The sequence below is a fragment of the Desmodus rotundus genome, chromosome 2 (assembly GCF_022682495.2).
Source record: "Desmodus rotundus isolate HL8 chromosome 2, HLdesRot8A.1, whole genome shotgun sequence".
Lineage (NCBI taxonomy): Eukaryota > Metazoa > Chordata > Mammalia > Chiroptera > Phyllostomidae > Desmodus > Desmodus rotundus.
Genome location: NC_071388.1, coordinates 6,678,989 through 6,696,932, shown reverse-complemented (window position 1 = coordinate 6,696,932; position 17,944 = coordinate 6,678,989). Strand labels below are relative to the sequence as shown.

General features: G+C 48.6%; 1 protein-coding gene across 1 annotated transcript in view; it reads right to left on the bottom strand.

Annotated features, from left to right (window-relative positions):
* The window catches only part of PCP4 (Purkinje cell protein 4), a 52,510-nt gene extending 36,168 nt beyond the window's left edge, over positions 1-16,342 (bottom strand). Inside the window, exon 1 of the mRNA XM_024559789.3 lies at positions 16,188-16,342. Coding sequence (XP_024415557.1) covers positions 16,188-16,196 — 9 coding nt within the window. The 5' untranslated portion in view covers positions 16,197-16,342. The remainder of the gene's footprint in view (positions 1-16,187) is intronic.
* Positions 16,343-17,944: the final 1,602 nt, after the last annotated feature.

The following is a 17,944-nucleotide window of genomic DNA, read 5'->3' as shown; positions in this document are numbered from 1 at the left end:
GGGCATTAACCTTTACACTTCCTTCTAATTCCTTCTCCAGCCAGCTGTCACCTCTGTAAGGCCCAAAGGATGAATTCTGCCTCGAACCCTACGCTCCACTCCTGGTATTTTTATCCTGACCTTTATGGTAATAGAAATAACTAGCTTTGCTGTAGTTTTGGGAGACCATTTATGAAAGGACCCTCCTGTTTAGGGATTTATAACTCAATATTTCATCCTACAAACAATATTTTTTAAATGAGTATTTTCTACCTTTAAACATTTCTTTGTGCCCACATTCTTTTCAAATTCTATTTATAAAAGGAGAGTCCAGTCATTCTGAAAATTTTGAAAAATAAATGCACGAGGAGGGAACCAAAAAACTACATCTAATCCACCCAGTCAGAGTTCACCCTGGACTGTGGTGACAGTCCACGGGGGACAGAGCAGAGCAGTGGCACCGAGGACCCTTGTTGGCCCTGGGATCACAGCTGGCAGCCGGTGACCACCAGAGCCACACCACAACCCTTGCTCCCAGACTCGGGGGACCCAGTGGTGAAGTCAAACATCGGTTCAACAAACAGGACAGAAAGCCGCTTACAGAGGGGCGCTGAGGCTGCTCTGTGGAAGCCGAGGCTTCCCCACTCGCTGGAAGCTGTGGCCGCCGTTTGAGACATTGGAGTGATTTACAGGGAGCAAGGACCGGAAATGCCGTCATCACCCTCTCCATCATTTTCTTACAGCTCTACTACTGCAGCTATTAGCACGGGTTGGAAACGGTTGCAACACGATGGAATTTATTTGCAAGCCGATGAGATGGAGCTATTCTCATGGCAGTGTAAACACCTGGCATCGGGGATTGGGTTTGTTTTTGTTTAGAGCCTATTGGCGAAGAATGCAGGCTGCAGGGCTGTGGGTGGAGGGAAGGGCTGACTCTGAAGAGACACAAAAGAACTTTTGGGGGTGGTACAATAATCCATATGTTTCTGATCTCATCAACGATGCAGCTAAAATGGTAACTTTTATAATACATAAGTTACACCTCAGTAAACCCGATCTGAAAAAGAAAAGAAAGGAAAGAGTGTCCCAGAATCAGCCTCTCCAGGCTATCTCAGCACTGTTGTTTAGCAGCTGTGTGACCACGTGCTGGCCACTTAACTTCTCTGAGCTCAGTTTCCACTTCTATAAAATGGGAGTAACAGCACCCGTACCTCATCAGGTTGTGAGAATTAAATGAGTTTAAAATCAATCACATTGCACAAATCTGGTCCCTAAAAGGAGCCAGCGGCAAAGTAATGGGAAAAGAGGCTTTACAGAGGTCTGCCTTTCCCTTTTCCTCCGCATATCATCAGTTAGGACAACGAAAGCGCGGGGGGCTCAGCAGGTGGAAGACCCGGAGGAGCCCCACGGGTGGCCAAATGGCCGAATGGCCGAATGGCTGTGAGCAAGCCAATTTCAGCGCTCGCATCCGGGCTTCTCCACCTGCTCAGCTTTTCTCCCTCAAGGATGATGTTAAATTAAACGTGTATCGTCTCCCGTGGCTGTTACAAGAATCCAAAGAGAGAATGTTAGTATTTGTCATCATTTTTTTCACAAAGTAAGCAGCGTGTACCTGCTAGCTATTCAGTTACTAATTTCGGTGGAAGTTTTCTGAGCCTCTGATCCTGGCCTAGATGTGTTTCGTGGGTTTGGTACCAATCACAGCTGGTGTTTTTGTTTTTGTTTTTTTCCTAGAAAGAGCAGTTGCAGGAGGCGGGTAAAAGGACAACCAGAGGAGGACGGCGGAAGGAGCTGGGACACCTCGGTGGCCCTGAGACAGTGTGTGTGTGTGTCTAACTCAGCCTAAGGAAACACTTCTCCATCCAGCCTGCCTCCTTTTCGGTCCTCCCTTAGATTCTGCTCAGAAAAAGGCTGTCGGCATAAAAGCCAGATGCTTCCTAGAACAGCAGCTGTGACTGATCGAAAGACAACAGGCTCGTGGACAAAGACGCACATACCCCACCCATCATTTCTCACAGCGTACACAGGAGGTGCCAGATGCAAGCCGGGCAGACACAACAGAAGAGATTTGCTTTCCCTCTCAGTCCCGAGAAGGGATGGCTGACCAGCCAGATGCCAAGAGAAGAAAGGGAGAGAGAAAACTGTCCATAAAAGAGAAATGCAAAGGCAGAACCCAAGATGTGCCAATAAACTACCCTAAACTGCCTCTTTAAAGACAAACACCTCGTACAGATAGATGGTGAGGGAAAAACCAACGGGCGTGGCCAGTCCTCTAGAACTGAGTGAAACCTATACTGTATCGTGGTGCAAACACCAACCCCGCCTGCCCCCCTCTAGAATCATGTGGTTTGGGGGGGATTTTTATGGTTCAAAGGCTGGAGAAGCTGACGTGAGGTCAGAAAATCCACGTGTGGTTTCTCCAGATTATGGGAACTGGACACATAGAAAGACACATCTTTGCTTTGTTTTCACAGTAACATGGACGTTCCTTTCCCCCGTCCCTTCCTCCATACGGCTAATAAAGCGCAGTGCTGGGTGCAATCAAATGAAGGCAAAGGCTGGCCAAAGGCCGCAGCATGAAAATGCCCCCAGAGCCGGGAGAATCATGCCCTGCTGGCGGTCCCTACATAGCCAGCCACCCTGGGCGTGGAAGGTCACTCACTGTGGCCACATGGCCCCACCACGGCTGAGCCAATCGTGATCTACTGAACACAACTCCTTCTCCAGGGGAACAAAGGGATGAGCAAGAGAAGAGCGAACACGACCAAAGCCACTGTGAAAGAGCGGAAGCCACACTAGGGCGGAGCGAACGATGACACTTCCAGGTTTGGCAGAGACGTTTCCTGTCTTGGCACCTAGACACCAGGCTCCGTGTCCGCACGTGCAAACAGCATAACACTTCTATGGTGACAACACCGAGAGGTGGGTATGAGAACTATTGCAATGTGATAGGGACAAAGCTTAAGACACAGAGAGGTCTCACAACACACCCAAGGACCCAGAGCAGCTGAGTGGGGCGTGCAGACTGGCTCAGGGGTCTGCATGCTAGCCACTGGCTTGGAAGAGGGAAGCCCTGACTTTGATGACGCCCTCTGCCACCAACAACACAGATGTTTATTCCTCGGCCCAGAAGGTGGTAGAAAGGGGATCGTACTTCCTGACCCTCCTCATTGTGGAAATCCACATCTCGCAAAATTCTGTGCCTGCGAATGCATGGACGGTTGCAGGGGAAAAGATGGGGTGAACACACTTCACAAGATTGTCAGGGACCCTGGTACTGACCGCACTTGCAGGGTTCAGCATCCACTCTAACACCTGACACCAAACCTCCAGACATGTGCCCCGAACCTGGGAGATCACGGCTCCAGGACCATTCAGGCAGTGCTCGCTCGGCAACCCCGGGTACCCTGGTTTGTGCTTCACGTGCTTAACCAGCTTCATGGGTGCGCACACTCCTCCTGTGAAAGCTAGGGCTCGGTCCTCGCGTGCTGCCTGCTGGTGACAGAGAGCAGATGTTGACTTGGCATGTAGGCTACCCAGTGTGCTTCTCCAAGGGGGGTGTTCCGAGGCTTCACGAGCTACAGACTTTCTTTTTTGGTAATGAAGAAGCAGCCGGGGTTCTCCACCCCCAACACTCAACTGAAATGAAAATAGCTTCAGGACAAGGCTGAAGCTCAGGCTGTGTACTCTTAGAAGAAAGGGGAGTGCTTTGTCCTAAATCAGCTGTCAGAGCTCAAGCCAATTGAGATGCAGATTAGAAGTCAGGGGTAAAAGCTCCCTGGGCCATGTGATCAGCCCCTCCCTGGGGAGGGGAACTTTGTAGCCACCTCCCCAGGAAAACGAAATGCATGTTGCCGCTGCCACTGCCACTAATACCACCAACCACCTCGGCCCCACGGCTGTGTCCCCCTCATGACAGATATTTGCCCCATAGTTTATTTCCAAATCTCTCCAAAATCCAGAACATAATTTGCTGGAAAATAACCCATGTTGTTGTTGTTTGGTTAAAGGTCGCCTTCTAGGGACTGGGTGGAAGCAGACGCCCCTGAGGCGCCTCCTATCTGCACACACTGACTTGGCTCTTCCTATGGTGAGGATGCTTCTCATCCCAAGGGCAAGTGTTTCTTTAATGGAACAAGCCTGAGACTCGTGCCCTCTGCGTCCCTGACACAGCAGACTCAAGGGGAGAAGGTGAGGACAGAAGATGAGTGCGGGACGAAGATCTCAGGACAAAACAGGCCACCGAGGCATCCGTCAGAGTGAACAAGCCACGCTCCGCAAAGACATTCAGGGCAGGGACTGGGGGTACTTTTCCCATGGAAGTTACAGTTCAGCATTTACACGACCTTTAAAAATTACAGGCTCCCCAAGTGTTTTTGAATCGGTTTTTTTACTCCATCCTCACAAAGGACCTGCAAGGTCAGCCAGCATCGCTTGGCTTCTTGTTCAAGCATCCTGCTAGGTGGGCTCTCTGTCTATCTATCTATCTATCTATCTATCTATCTATCTATCTATCTATCTATATGTATATATCTACCTACCTACCTATCTATCTCTTTTCTCCACTAAACAGCGCTCAGACAGCCCCACCTTCACCCAGGTGTGCAGGAGAAGAAACAGCACCCTGATGGCCGTGTGGCCATGTAACTTGTGCCTCTGGCTAGAAAGTCTCCACGCTTGATTGAATGCTCTGTCCTCATTGTCGTGATATTCTTAACGATGGTCGACACAGAGCCCCGCATTTCTGCTTTTCACTGGCCCCCACGGATTGTGTCACTGGCCCCGTCCCTGCGGCCCAGTTGCAGGCTTGTTCACCCATCCCAGTTCTGTCTGAGCTACCGTCACCTCACAAGAGGTCTACTGCAGAGATGGACAGCAGAGCGAACAATTTCCGAACTGTTGCTTGTTTTTAAATTGCTTCATTTCTGAGGAGATCTGCTTCACCCCTCAGTTCCTGTCCCACTTCCTTGTTGTAATACTAAAGGGACTTAGGGACAGGAGCAGGGTCCCCTGAGGGCACTGCTTGTAGCTCTAAAGTCACATTACGCTGCATTTACATTTTTGTCATGTGCGAATTCAAAATCCTCATCCAAAATTCAACCGTAGGGGAGCTCTAGCCTGAATTTCAGCCAAATCTGGCTCTCAGTAAGAACTCAGCAAAAAAAAATGATGACATGAAAATTCACAGCACAGTGCCCAGAAAATGAGACGAATCTGCTGTGAAGATGGGAAAGACTGACTCCGGATGAAAAACTAACAATGAACCTGCAGGAGGTCTTTGGGAGAAGCACTTGACAAATGGCTACATCTATTTTAAGCAGCCATCTTCAGGAAAGAGGCAAAATAGCCCCCATTTCGGAGGTATGGAATATGGCCAGAAATAATATTTCCATCGTGGTGCTGCGTTATCTCACTGTTTTGACAGGACATATGCACATGTGAGAACAGAGCTATAAATATAAGAGAAGCCCATGCTTTGAACAAGACCCAGAGAGAAGAAAATAATAATAATAGTTAAGAAGCCACCACGGGCTCTGAGACACACGTGGGCAGTGACACTCAGCAAGGGACAGACACTCACTCTGATCCCACAGGACACAGATCATACCTACATTCGCCTAGACGTTTCTCATTATTAGAACACAGAACTTTTAAAATGAAACAATGGGCACAATTCCAAAATTCTTGTTGACTATCCTCATGTAATCTGCTTCCAATGCACTGAGCAGGACTTTCCCTCAACACTCTCAGAGGAAGACACGAGAAGTCAGTAGACCCCAAACATTCATCGATAAGCATGGGGCAATGTCCGGCGTGCTTAGAGTAATTGATGTCACTAGGCAATGGTTAGAAATCAGCCATGGCGTCCCAATAGACAGGTATCCACTCAGCGATCCTGAAGACTGCTGAATTCTCATGTGGTTCTAAAATTCGTGACTTTTAAGATTCACCCTTCGTTATGTGGCTGTTCTTCCACCAGTATCACACTGCACCCCCACTTTGGTAAGCTTTGGCTCCACTGGAGAGCTTTTCCTGACTCTTCCTTCTGCCCCTCCCACGCCTGCCCAAGGACATATCCCTGTTACCCGTGTCTCCCTGGCACTTGGTCTGCGCAGTGAATAGAGCTGTCTTCTGTATGGACCCTGGAGTCCAGTTAACATCACATGATTCTGTCTCCCCCGCTATCCTATAAGGTCTTCTAAGGGGGAAAGGCCACGTGCTATTCACTCACCAGCACAAACCCCAACACAAACTGGTTTCTCCATCAGTGTGGGTTCAATGGTATATGCTGGGGTCACGGAAAGGTATAGGAGACACACACGGAAAGGTGTAGGAGACACAGTCCCTTTCTTTAAAAGTTTCATAATTCAGGAGGCGAAAAGAAACATGGCTGACAAAATAAGTGATTACCAGTTATACACACAGTGCTTTTGACTGCAGAAAGGGCCAGCACTCCCTGAGGAAACGTTTCCTAAGGGTTTCATTTGGGGTTCAGAATGCTCTTTCTTATGCAAACAGAGCCGTGGAGGGTGAGGCAAGGAATGCAGGCGCCTTGTGCAAATGCATAGTCAGGGCGACTCTGCCAGGCAGGACAGAAGAGAATGTGGTCCACAGGGGCAGCGAGGCCGACCTACACCGGCTTCTCCCTCTGTGATTGGAGGGCAGGGTCAGGCGGTCAGTGTGGACACCTAACTCTGAAAATAAAGCAGAACACCTGGTGAAGGGAAGAATGACTTTGTCAAGACTTCTGTCGTTGCCCTTTTTTTACCAGAGACTAATAAAAAAATCCAGGACAATATTATTTTTAATATATGTCATGTTCAAGTCCTAAATGGAATTGGGACAAGTGAAAAAAAATTGGGTTGGGTGGAGGCTATGACAGAAAATGAGAAATTTAATAGGATAGGAAATGTATATGTGAAACCTAGACTGGCTTTTCCTCAGAAGCTCCGTGATTTTGAACAAGATTAGCCTTTGGGCACTTATTTCCCTATTTTTCAATGACTGCTTTGAATGAAATGACAACTCTGGCCTCCTTTACTTACCTGAATTCTAAGTAGGACCATGGAAACGACAGTCTCTGTCTAGGTCAGTGGCCTTTAAGCAGACTGACTGTACCCCAGGGAGGGGCAGGGCCACTGTGTTCAATTGCACCTGTTCCCAGCACAACTCTAGGGAGCGCTGTTGGCACAAATCACAGTGTGATGGCACCTCTGGGGTTGTAAGGTGCTTAATTTTCACAACCATGCATGGTGAAAAGAACTTTGGCATTTCTATTTATATCTATTTAGGATCGCAGATCAATAAGAAAAAAACTAGGCTTAACCAATAGCTAATATCTGCATTGATGCGGCCATTGTCACCTGGTGGGTGGAGAAGAGCAGTGTGAGTCCCAGGGTCCCCTCACTCTTGACCTGCTCTCAGAATATCACCCAGGGCTGCACTGTGGTTCCCCGTGCTCCCGTGAGAGGATTTGTAGGTTATATGATCTTCCTTTAACTAATCTCCCAGGAGTATGTAAGTGGCTTTAAAAAACCCCTGCACAGTCACACGCTACCACACGGATGAACCTCGGAGACGCTGTGCGAATAAGTCAGTGGCAGAAAGACAACTACTCTGTGATCCCACTGACACCTAGTAACAGAGTAGTCACCTCCACACAAACACAGAGGAAACAGATGGTGTGGACCAGGGGACAGTGGGACGGCCGGGAGCCGGGTTGTGGTTTAGTGGGTGTGGAGTTTCAGTTGTACAAGATGAGAAAGTTCTGGACACCTGTTTCTCAACAATGTAAATAAAATTAACACTCCTAAATTTCACACTGAAGAATGGGCAAGATGGTGCACTTTACATGTGTTTTTACCAAAATAAAAAAATTCCTGCATAACGTGTTCACAGACTGAAGACAGTACCAAAACTGGCGGCAAAGCAACCCCGAAAAAATGGAAGCGCTAACTGACCTTTCACTGTGAGAATATCTTCCGATGCACCGATAGGGGCTTAAAAACCAGTCACCGTATCAGCCTCAAAAAGAGGCGCAGTTACCAAGACCCTGTGAAGGACAGATTTCCGTGCTTTTCCATTTACAATAGGCCTTTGCAAGTGTATGCAAAGCGCCTTGATGCTTTGGCGAGGGCTAATAATGCTATTTCAATCAGAAGCTCACTGAAAGTGTGGTTTGCTTCATCATTCTCTGCAGTTGTTCATATTCGTTTTTGTATGTGTCATGACCACACTTCACATATTAGCCAGTATGCATCCCTTTAAAATGAATTTTTATAAATGGATTGTGTACGCATGCTCAAAATTTCTTCCCGAAAGGGTGCACTGCCCAAAACCGTGGGGACAGCTCTCTGAGTGACAGCCAAGGCCACCGTGGGCAGCAATCCCTTGGCTTGTCCTGGAGCTGTGGGAGGACTGAAGAGAGACCAGTTCCCAAGAAGCTGATGAACCTCAAACGTGAGCTCTGAAACCCTGGGTGATGATGGAACAATGACAGCTAACTGTGGAAACGTCAGAGAGAACGGGCAGGACAGCGATCTTACGAGGGGAGGACAGAATCCTGTGGAACACCTCGACCTGTGTGGGGAGACGGTTCCCAGGGCATAATGGTTTGTTTTGCTGGCTGCTGGCCCCTTCTACAATTCTTTGAAATGAATGAAGAGATGATGAATTTTAAAGGTGGGCTCAACACCCTCGCCCATCTTGGATGTGGGTAACTTCACGACGACACACTAGGGTCTGCTGATGACCCCCCAGCCCGCGGAGGTGAAGAGACTGCCCCCCCGGATGCTCCGGCAGGTTACTCTCAGGCTCACAGGTGGACGGATTCACGGCGGTGGGGCTTTCTCTGCATGTCAAACAAGTGTGAGGAAACGTGAAAGAGGAAAAAGTTTGGGTGCAATGAGTCCTTTGTCAGGCTCAAGAAAAAAAGTTCTATTTTTCTAACAGCTCCTAATGAAACAGGGGATGTTACTTAATAAGGAAATTGTATATGTAAGAATCTTCCATTTTAAGACAAGCGTAACTTCTTAGTTAGTTTTTAAATATTGGAATTCAGCTGCACGATGGACAGAGGAGACTACTGACCACACAACAGACCTTGGGACAAAGGGAGAACCTATTTCCTTGTTATGGTTTTACTTTCTTATTTTGTTATGACAAATGCTAATGAGAATTGTCAACCGCTGGGGTCCTCCTTGCAGGTGTCATGTAAAATTAAAATAACTAGTCACTCAGTTAGAATCTTGGCCAAGGCACAGGCGTGGTGTTATCGGGCCCGATGACCATCCTGCCGTGCCACTCCACACCAGGTCCAGACCGTAATACCAGGAAAAGCATAGTCTCAAACCAGTCCTGGTACAAAATCGGCCATCAGATCATCAGAAACTAGTATTTAAACACTGACCCTCAGAGCACATTGCAGATCACTGAGGGAAAGACTGAAGTATGGATGACCTGGGAGATTTGGGTCTTGGCAAAGTCCGCGACGTCCTCACACTGGGTACAGAAGCCTCGAGGAGACATGAACTTGCCCCTCCTCTCTGGTCTAGTTCTATTACCATATGAAAATTGCCTCATTTGAATAGCTCACATTTTTTTGGCATCCCCCTTAGATGTTCTGCAAGGGAGTTTTCCATTTGTGGATGATTACCTTCCTGCTCTACAATCCTAATTTGTCTTGCTTTTATTTATAAGGTGGCAGTTGCAGAGTACAATATAAAATAACGGCATTTAGCGGGTGATTGATTTTCCCGCTGGCAACGTTATAAATATGGCCAAGCCTTTCCCTTTCAGAAATGGAATGAGAAGTGATTCAGTGAGATTCTGAAGCATAAATTTAAGGCTATTTGCAAGGCATAAACAATATTCAAGCAGATTGATGCCTGAAATGCGTAACTTATGCTGAATCCGAATCGTTCATGCAAAGCAGCCCAGAAATGAAGGCTGGGTTTACAGGTTTGGGCCATTACCTGGCACGGCAAGCTTGCTTGGCTGACAGTACAAAACAGAGACCTATATGGCACATTCTCATGCCCGTACCCTAGAGGCACCTGAACCAAATTGAATGGAAATTGTTTCTCTGTTCACATTTGTACTTCACTCTGTTCCAGTGACTGGGAGAGGAACAGTAGAATCTATGCCTGAGGTGGCGGGGAGGTAGAGACAGACCCTGTTCGACTTTACAGGGGTGGGCATGGATATAGGATTCCATGTCCAACTTCCCAGGAGGACAAACGCAAATCAGTCTTTCTTTGCATATGAGTTGTCATATATTCCTATTTCAAATATAAATTAATTTAAAATATTTAAATATGCAACTATAATTAAAATATGTGTTTTCATTAACATTAACACCAAGGACTCATGTTTCACTACGAATTGTAGTATTTAAATATGCCATTTGCTTTCTGCGTCCCTGCCTTCCAGCACGTGCCCGCATCTGCAGTTTGGCTGACGGCGATTCAGCACGAGGAGCCATCTGACGGAAGCCCTGCTTAGGCTCCTTCCGATACCCCGCACAGCACAGCCGAAGCAGTTGCCTATTTCGACACAGCCCACTGTTTTCCACGGGATCCAGGGGCTCTGCCTCTCTCCCTAGAATCTCTTTTGTTTGAATTTCATAGGACTTATCTGAAATGAGTAATCTCAATGGGGACAACCCTGAACTACAGGATATTAAAATTCTCATCCCTCCGTCAGCTCCCTTATTTTCCTTTACATTTTCCCAAATGTCAAGGGTTCTTTCTATTGAGATTCTTCCCGGTTTTTCTCATTTCCTTTGCCTGCCATGAAAACATTTGTTTTGCATAGATATCAATGCATCTATTTCCAATGGAGGATTTAAATGGGCAAACACAGGTTTCAAACCAGGAGCAAAGAACAAGAGACGGAGCGTTTCCTCTCCAAACCTATCTGGGCCACAAATCTTAACATCTAAGAGAAGAGGGTCTGTCCGTTGGTCACAGCCACTGACAAATCCACACCCTGAAGCCCACGTATCCCTCCAGTAACCGAACATCAGCAAGTGCCGAACCAGGAGCCCAGCCTTGCTGACGATACAAAGGGATATAAAGTTGTCCCTGTCCTCAGGAAGTTCACCGCCAAGACAGGATGATCCCAGTAAACAAAACGCAGCTCATAATACTTGCAAAGGACTGGATGTTGTATTTTTCCAAAATCCCTATTCTGAAATCCTAACACCCAAAATAATGGCATGAGGAGGTGAGGCTTTTGGCAGCTGAGTAGGTGGTCCTCAGGGATGATGGCGCCCTCAGGAAGGGGATCAGTGTCCTGTTAATGGAGCCCCCGACAGCCCCCTTGCCCTTTCCCCCAAGAGAAGACACAGCAAGAAGTTGGTGACCCAAAAGAAAGCCCTCACCTGACCATGCTTCATGCTGATCTTGGACTTCCAACCTCCAGAACTGTGAGTAATAAATTTCTGTTTGTTATAATCACCCAGCTATAGTATTTTGCTATAGCAGCCCAAACAGAATAAGGCAACACTGTAACAGCATGATCCTTAATGCTGTGTTTTATTAAAATATAAGTCAAACATAATATAAATCTGTGCATATGCATCCCCGAAAATCCTTCTTTTCCCCCAGTAGGAAGCCCTTTCTAGGAAGTCCTTCTGAATTAATGAGAAGCCCCGGGCTTGGACTCCTGATATTATTCATGCATTCCAAGAGCACAGTGCACCCGGTGGACAAGAAACAGGACCGCGGACGCGCTGTGAACACCTCCGCCTGGGAGAGCACCGCTACTAAAGCATGAGAGCAGAAATCAGAATTTTAAAAAATAACACAGAATAGGTTCATCATAAATTCAAGGCACTTTCCGTCACAAAAGCCCATGTTGCCTTGTCATCCTAATCACACCATTCCACCGAGCCTTTAATAAAATCAGCTGTGACTCATTTTGTCAACCTTTCTTTCTGAAAAAAAATAATACATCTCGCGGTCTGTCACTCTTAGAAATCGAAAGAGAAGAACAGTGAGAGCTCTTAGCGCCACCGCATCCCTTGTGACATGCAGGGTGGGGGGACGAGCCGCATGGCGCCCACCACATTCGTCATCCCCGCAAACTCAGCAGCGCGCTTAACTGCGGCCTGTTCCCGGTTAGAGTCGGACTTCGAACCCAAGTTGGAGTTCGTGGCTTTCTACACCTCACATCTCGGGTTGGAGTAGAGAGGGTGTCTCTCATCGTGTGACTCAGCAAAACCGTGCGGATCTCGCTGAGTCTTCCCATACCTTCACTGCCTTACACGCCCAGACGAGGATGACACAACATGAGAAATTCAACTGTCCTCTGACCTTCTGTCGCTAGGCCTTGGGGGCCAGCTGCAAAACCCACACATTATGCAGTGGCCCTCAGAATCTGCACTCAACTGGTCTGAACTGTACAGCTCCCGGCAAACCTAATCATCCTCCATTAGCAAGTGGTCAGCTCACGGTGACATCATCAGGGCACATGGCCATAATCATTCTCGCCGCAGCTCGGTGTCATCGGACTGTGGGTCTCACCAGCACGGGGCTCTGATGGCTACCTAGGTAAGCCCCAGACCAGTGTCACACGGTATTTTGTAACCAATGGCTACTTTCAACAAAAGGAAAGTTGTGTCTTTCCGATGCCCCCACCCCAGGATTTAAGTGGGACTAGCCTCCGTGTGCAGCCTCTGTCCAGCACGATATCAGGCTTTCTTCTTTCTTTAGAGATTTGATATATAAGGCAGCGGTTTCTCATTCTGGGCTACGGACAGACATGTGGGTCTGAAGATTTGCCCTTAAATGTCCTTAGTGTGATCAAACCACGCCTCTGACAGACAGTCCTGTTCTCGTGGCCAATGTCTGGATGGAAGAAATGGTCATAACCTTGGCACAGAGTCGCAACCTCCCATCCAAGCCGATGAAAGAAAGGCACCCGTGACGGCAACACTGAAGGCTTAGGAGGATGCTTTCCCAAAAGGGTCTCCACTCTAATTAATGGCTGTCAGCTGATGTATTATGCAACTGGGAGCTCCCCCACCCCCACCCCCTCACAAACAGGGCGGTGGTGCGTCATTGTTAAATCAACTCTCCAAATGTTTCCCTTTGTGCATTAACATTTTGCTGCTGGCTCTTCTAAATAACTTCTTGTGCAAAGCAACCTAAAAACACACACCTGGCTAAGAAAATGAGGCTAATTGCTGTTGCTCGTGGGACTCATGTTTTTCTTTTTCAAATAGTGTTAGGTGGCTACGCAAAGGGGACCTTCCCATCCTTCTGGTGCCTGGGAGCCCATGCCTGGGAGAGGGTGCACTGTGTAAACTTCCACTTGGCAGCCGAGATTTCTGATCCAGCGAACACCCCTAAGCCTGCACTCTGATCCCTGCTGAATTATCTTCCAATTTATCTCTAGATTGCTCCAGGCACATCTGACGTACTTTAATACCGAAATGTAAATTACACACCCCCACAAACCACCTCCGCTCTCTCACATTGCCCTAAATTTGGACTTGACTTTCCTTGTTATACTTGAGCTGCTCTTCTCAATCATATGTCATTCCCCCCAAAAAGCATTGTCACTGGGGATAAAGAAGGCATTGTGTGGTAAAACCACTCAGTGTAGAGCCAGCTCCAGGCTCAGCTTCCCCCACTTTCCATCCCCTTGAAGGCTGCAGGACCTGGAGGAGCAGAGCCCACCCCCAGGAGCATGTGGCCCTTGGAGGGTCTGTCCACCCAGCCGGGCTTGTGCCCTGGCCCAAGGGGGCAGCTGTGTGCTCAGGAACTCTGCACTGGGTGCTGCAGCCTGACAGCTGGAGCAGGAATTATTTGCCCACCAGCCTCAAAGAAATGCTGAAGTCAGAGGGTGTCTGACAAGCTCTGCTCTGACCCTTGCAGTAATGGGGTGCACAGTCAATAAAGATCACCTGAAACCTGTCCCAGCCTGACTCATTAACACTAGAAGCCCCACGCCATTCATCCAACTCAAGAAAAGCTTGAGGAGAAAGGGTGGGGGCGAGGCGAGTTTCCAGTTCTCTTGCCAGAAGGGAGCTTCTGTTCAACTTTATTAAATGTTTTAAGCAGATTAAGGTTTAGTCAAAGGACAAATTCCCACTCTCCGAGGAGCACACCCTCAGAAACTGGGAGATCAGCCAGAGGGCTGGTCACTCCAAAGGTGGCCAGTGGGCGGGGCTGCACAGGACACAAGGGGGAGATAGCTACAGGAGGGGCAGGGGGCGCATGGGCAGGAGCAGGAAGGGTCTCGCGGGCAGCTAAGAGGAAGACTGCGTCTTGTGGGATTTTATCAAGATTCACAGAGCAAAGGCAGAGAATTCTTACAACTGCCTGCCAACTTGTCCGATGGAATGCTGGGGCCGGGTGGCCTTAATGTCGTATCCACCAGAAACGAGGTTGGGACCCTAATCATGGAGTGAGGTCTGAGACATCTGCTGTTGCCCCAGGGGACCCACAGTTAAGTGTGCACCTCAGAGCTGGGGCATTCGAGAGAGCATGTGAGTAGGACGCTAGGCAGGAAGACACCCAGTAGAAGGGGGTGGCTGAGCTGGTGAGGAGAAGGGCTGGCGGAGGCCCCCACTCTGGGAGAGTCCCGGCAGCTGATTTGATCAAAGAAAGGGGGCCCCAGGACCGTGCTGGTTTCCAAGTGCTTCTGCCACGTGAACCATTAGGTCATGTATGAAAACCTGCTGCACACAGCCATCCCTTCTTGTTGCAAGCAAGGTGAGCTCACACAGACAACGTTCTGGAATCTCCGGAGCCCAGCACAAAGCCCTCCACCCAGGCACGTAGGAAATGGAGGCCAGAGACTCATTTCCCTGTGTCCACGCCAGGGCCTCCGCCTCCTTTTCCTGGGCTCCCACCCTCCCCCTCCTCCTCTTCCTCCTCTAGCTCCTGCTGTGCAGAGACTTCTTTATGCACTTGGACATCAACATCCAAGTAGCAGTCAGCTGCCCAGCATTACAGCCCAAGTTCTGGCTCTGCCACCTCCTGGTGGCTTTGAACCAGTTGACCTTGAACTCCATGCCTTAGTTTCCTCATCTGTTGAGTGAGAATAATACCAGCACCCACCTCTCGGAGTTGGTGGGCGACTCAAATACAGTAGCTGAGATCGCTGGGCCAGCGGGAGCTGCTGCTGTGGATGCAACTGTTGACGAAAGGGTTTCAGCCTTTCCACCTTCCTCCCCGCGCGTACCCGCCCCCCACGCTTGAGCCTTCGACTCCATCTCAAACCCCATTCCTAAGTTTTATCAGGCTTCACCCACTGTTTCTCCCTGTCATGCTTATATCAAAAGTCACCCATCATAGAGATCAAAGCAGTGAAGAGACATTTTAGTTCTGAGGTGGTTAATTTTACTCTAGACTTCCAAAAATAGGACTCCCATCTGCCAAAAAAAAGGGCAGAGAAGATAAAAGATTTTTAAAAGTAAACATTTAAGTGCCAACCAAAAGGAATCAAAAACGGGCTTAGTTGCAGAGTTAGAGGGAAGTGATGCATTATGCAAATCTGCCCCATTAGAAAGAAAGAAAGAAAATATGATCTTTCAAAAAAAATAAAACGAGCCCCATCAGTGTGCCCCACCAAAATATACTCTGTATAAACACATTCAGCGAAGCGACTTTCAATTTGAAATTGCCACTCCTCCTCTGCCCAGTCTCTCCCCTGTTAGATACGCGGGCACACGGACGTTCACGGTCTGACCGAGGTGCGTCTCCTTCCCTGGCACCCAGAGGAACTGCAGACCTCGTTTGCACAGCCCGTGCGTCCCCGCGCCAGGCGGGGACACCCTCTCCCCACTGCTCTTCCCAAGAAGCCGGCTTTCCCCACGTCGCCTGCCTGCTAGCTCTCTGAAAGGTGTTCCCTTCAGCAAACACATGCGAGCAAGTAGCATAAATCTTCATGAGATACTCAGACAATTGGCTTTCTCTCCTGAGGGCTAAAACCCAAAGCTCATTCCAAAGTCGCAATTTCATCGGAAGCCCACGATGCATCCCTTTCTCTTTCTAAGGCAAATTTTTAAAAGTTGCAGACTGAATCGGTTTCTGCACTTGCCCTGCAAAGCGAGCTATAAATAGTGTTGGTCCTCAAAGCAGATAGTTCCAGGGCTGATGAGTTCTCCTTCATATTTTCTGAGATAGCTGAGGTCCCTTCTCACCACTTCTCCCTCCCCGCCTGGGGTTTCCCTCCTCCAGTGAAATACCACTCACCTCGCTCATGATGCCTTAACCACCGCTCTGGTCCTGCCGCTCAGCACAGAGAGCACTGCTGAGGGGTCGCTATTCCACCGGTCCTGGCTTTTCTCTTAAAAAGGGCTGCCCGGTGGCATCATGCCTCTCGTGAGCCAATGAGATGCATTCACCTGTCTGAAGGCCTGGCAGATATCTGAGAGCACAAAGGGCCCCCTAGTGGAAAAAGATGGAACACACACCAGGTGGCTGCTCCAGGTTCTGTAAGGGAAGAGAAGGAAATGACCAATTTTTTTTTTTTAAAAAGTCAAAGTTAGAAGCACAAAGATCGTTTCGGGTTTGCTACTGTTTGTTAATTCAAGGGGTGAAGGGTTTCAGCACGTAAAAACACGCTTGTCAATGTCAGTGGAAAAAAGATTTGTGTGCCTTATTTTATTTTGTTTTTCAGTTACAGTTGACATTGAATATTGTGTTAGTTTCAGGTGTACGGCACAATGGTTAGACACGTATATAATTTACGAAGGCTCCCCCAGTAACTCCAGTGCCCACCTGGCCCCACAGATAGTTATTACAATGTCATTGGCTATATTCCCTGTGCTGTACTTTACATCCCATGGCTGTTTCATAACTACCAATGTGTACTTCTTAATCCCTTCACCTTTCTCACCCAGCCCCCAACCCCCCTCCCATCTGCAACCCTCAGTCTGTTCTCTGTGTCTGTGAGTCTGTTTCTGCTTCGTTTGTTCATTCATTTTGTTCTTTAGATTCCACATATGAGTGAAATCATATGGAATTTGTCTTTCTCTGACCTGTTTCACTGAGCCGAATACCCTCCAGGTCCATCCATGCTGTCACAAATGGTAAGATTTTGTTCTTCTTTATGGCCAAGTAGTATTCCATTGTATAGATGCCCCACAGCTTTTTTGTCCTCTCGTCTATCGATGGGCACTTGGGTTGCCTCCATGTCTTGCTATTGGAAAGGTGGCTTTTTGAAGGGAGAGCAGTGCTGATGTACTAGCATGCGCTCTGCCTCGTCCCTCCTTGTTTTCCGGGCACCTGCAGCTTCCGCTGCCCTCTGCAGCACAGATCTCAGCCATTAGCATTGAGCAGTCTCACTCCTCCCTCCGGCCCCAAACCCTCCGGCCTGCTCACACCCCAGGCACTTCCTTCATCCCTGGTCGGAGGGCATGCGCAGGGCTGGCACATGGACCTGGAGAGTCACGCTGTGACCCGAGAGGAGAGGAGTGCCCCCAGGTTTGTCTGTGGCTCCTAACTTCACTGGCATTAGGAAGACTCCACTTTGACTCTGGAATCCACAGCAGGTTTGGGAGCCTCATCCCGCCCAGCATCTCTAGGAAGAGATTTCATCTTCTCGCCCAATCCTGAGCTCGTGAGACCCTGAGGAGTCTTCGCAGCACCCAAGTGGACCTTGACTTTCATGAAGCAGGTACCACAGACTAGGGAATGTGGCCACTGCCCAGAGCCAAGATGCAGGTTGCTGCAGGTTTCCTGGGCCCATCACTGGTCAGGGTGACCCCTGCAACTTGCCAACTTCAACTGGTCCCAGATTCCAGCAGAGACTCAGCACTAGAACACTGATGCTGTGACATGGCAAACACCCCAAATGACAAGGTGCCAAGGACCAGCTGGAGGCACAGACATAGCCACAAGATGGCTACCGAATATCTCATGTGGATAAATAAATGAGAAACGGGGTAGTTGTTACAATCCTCTGATGCCTTATAAGGTTTCAGCCGCCTCCCCCACCATGGACAGAC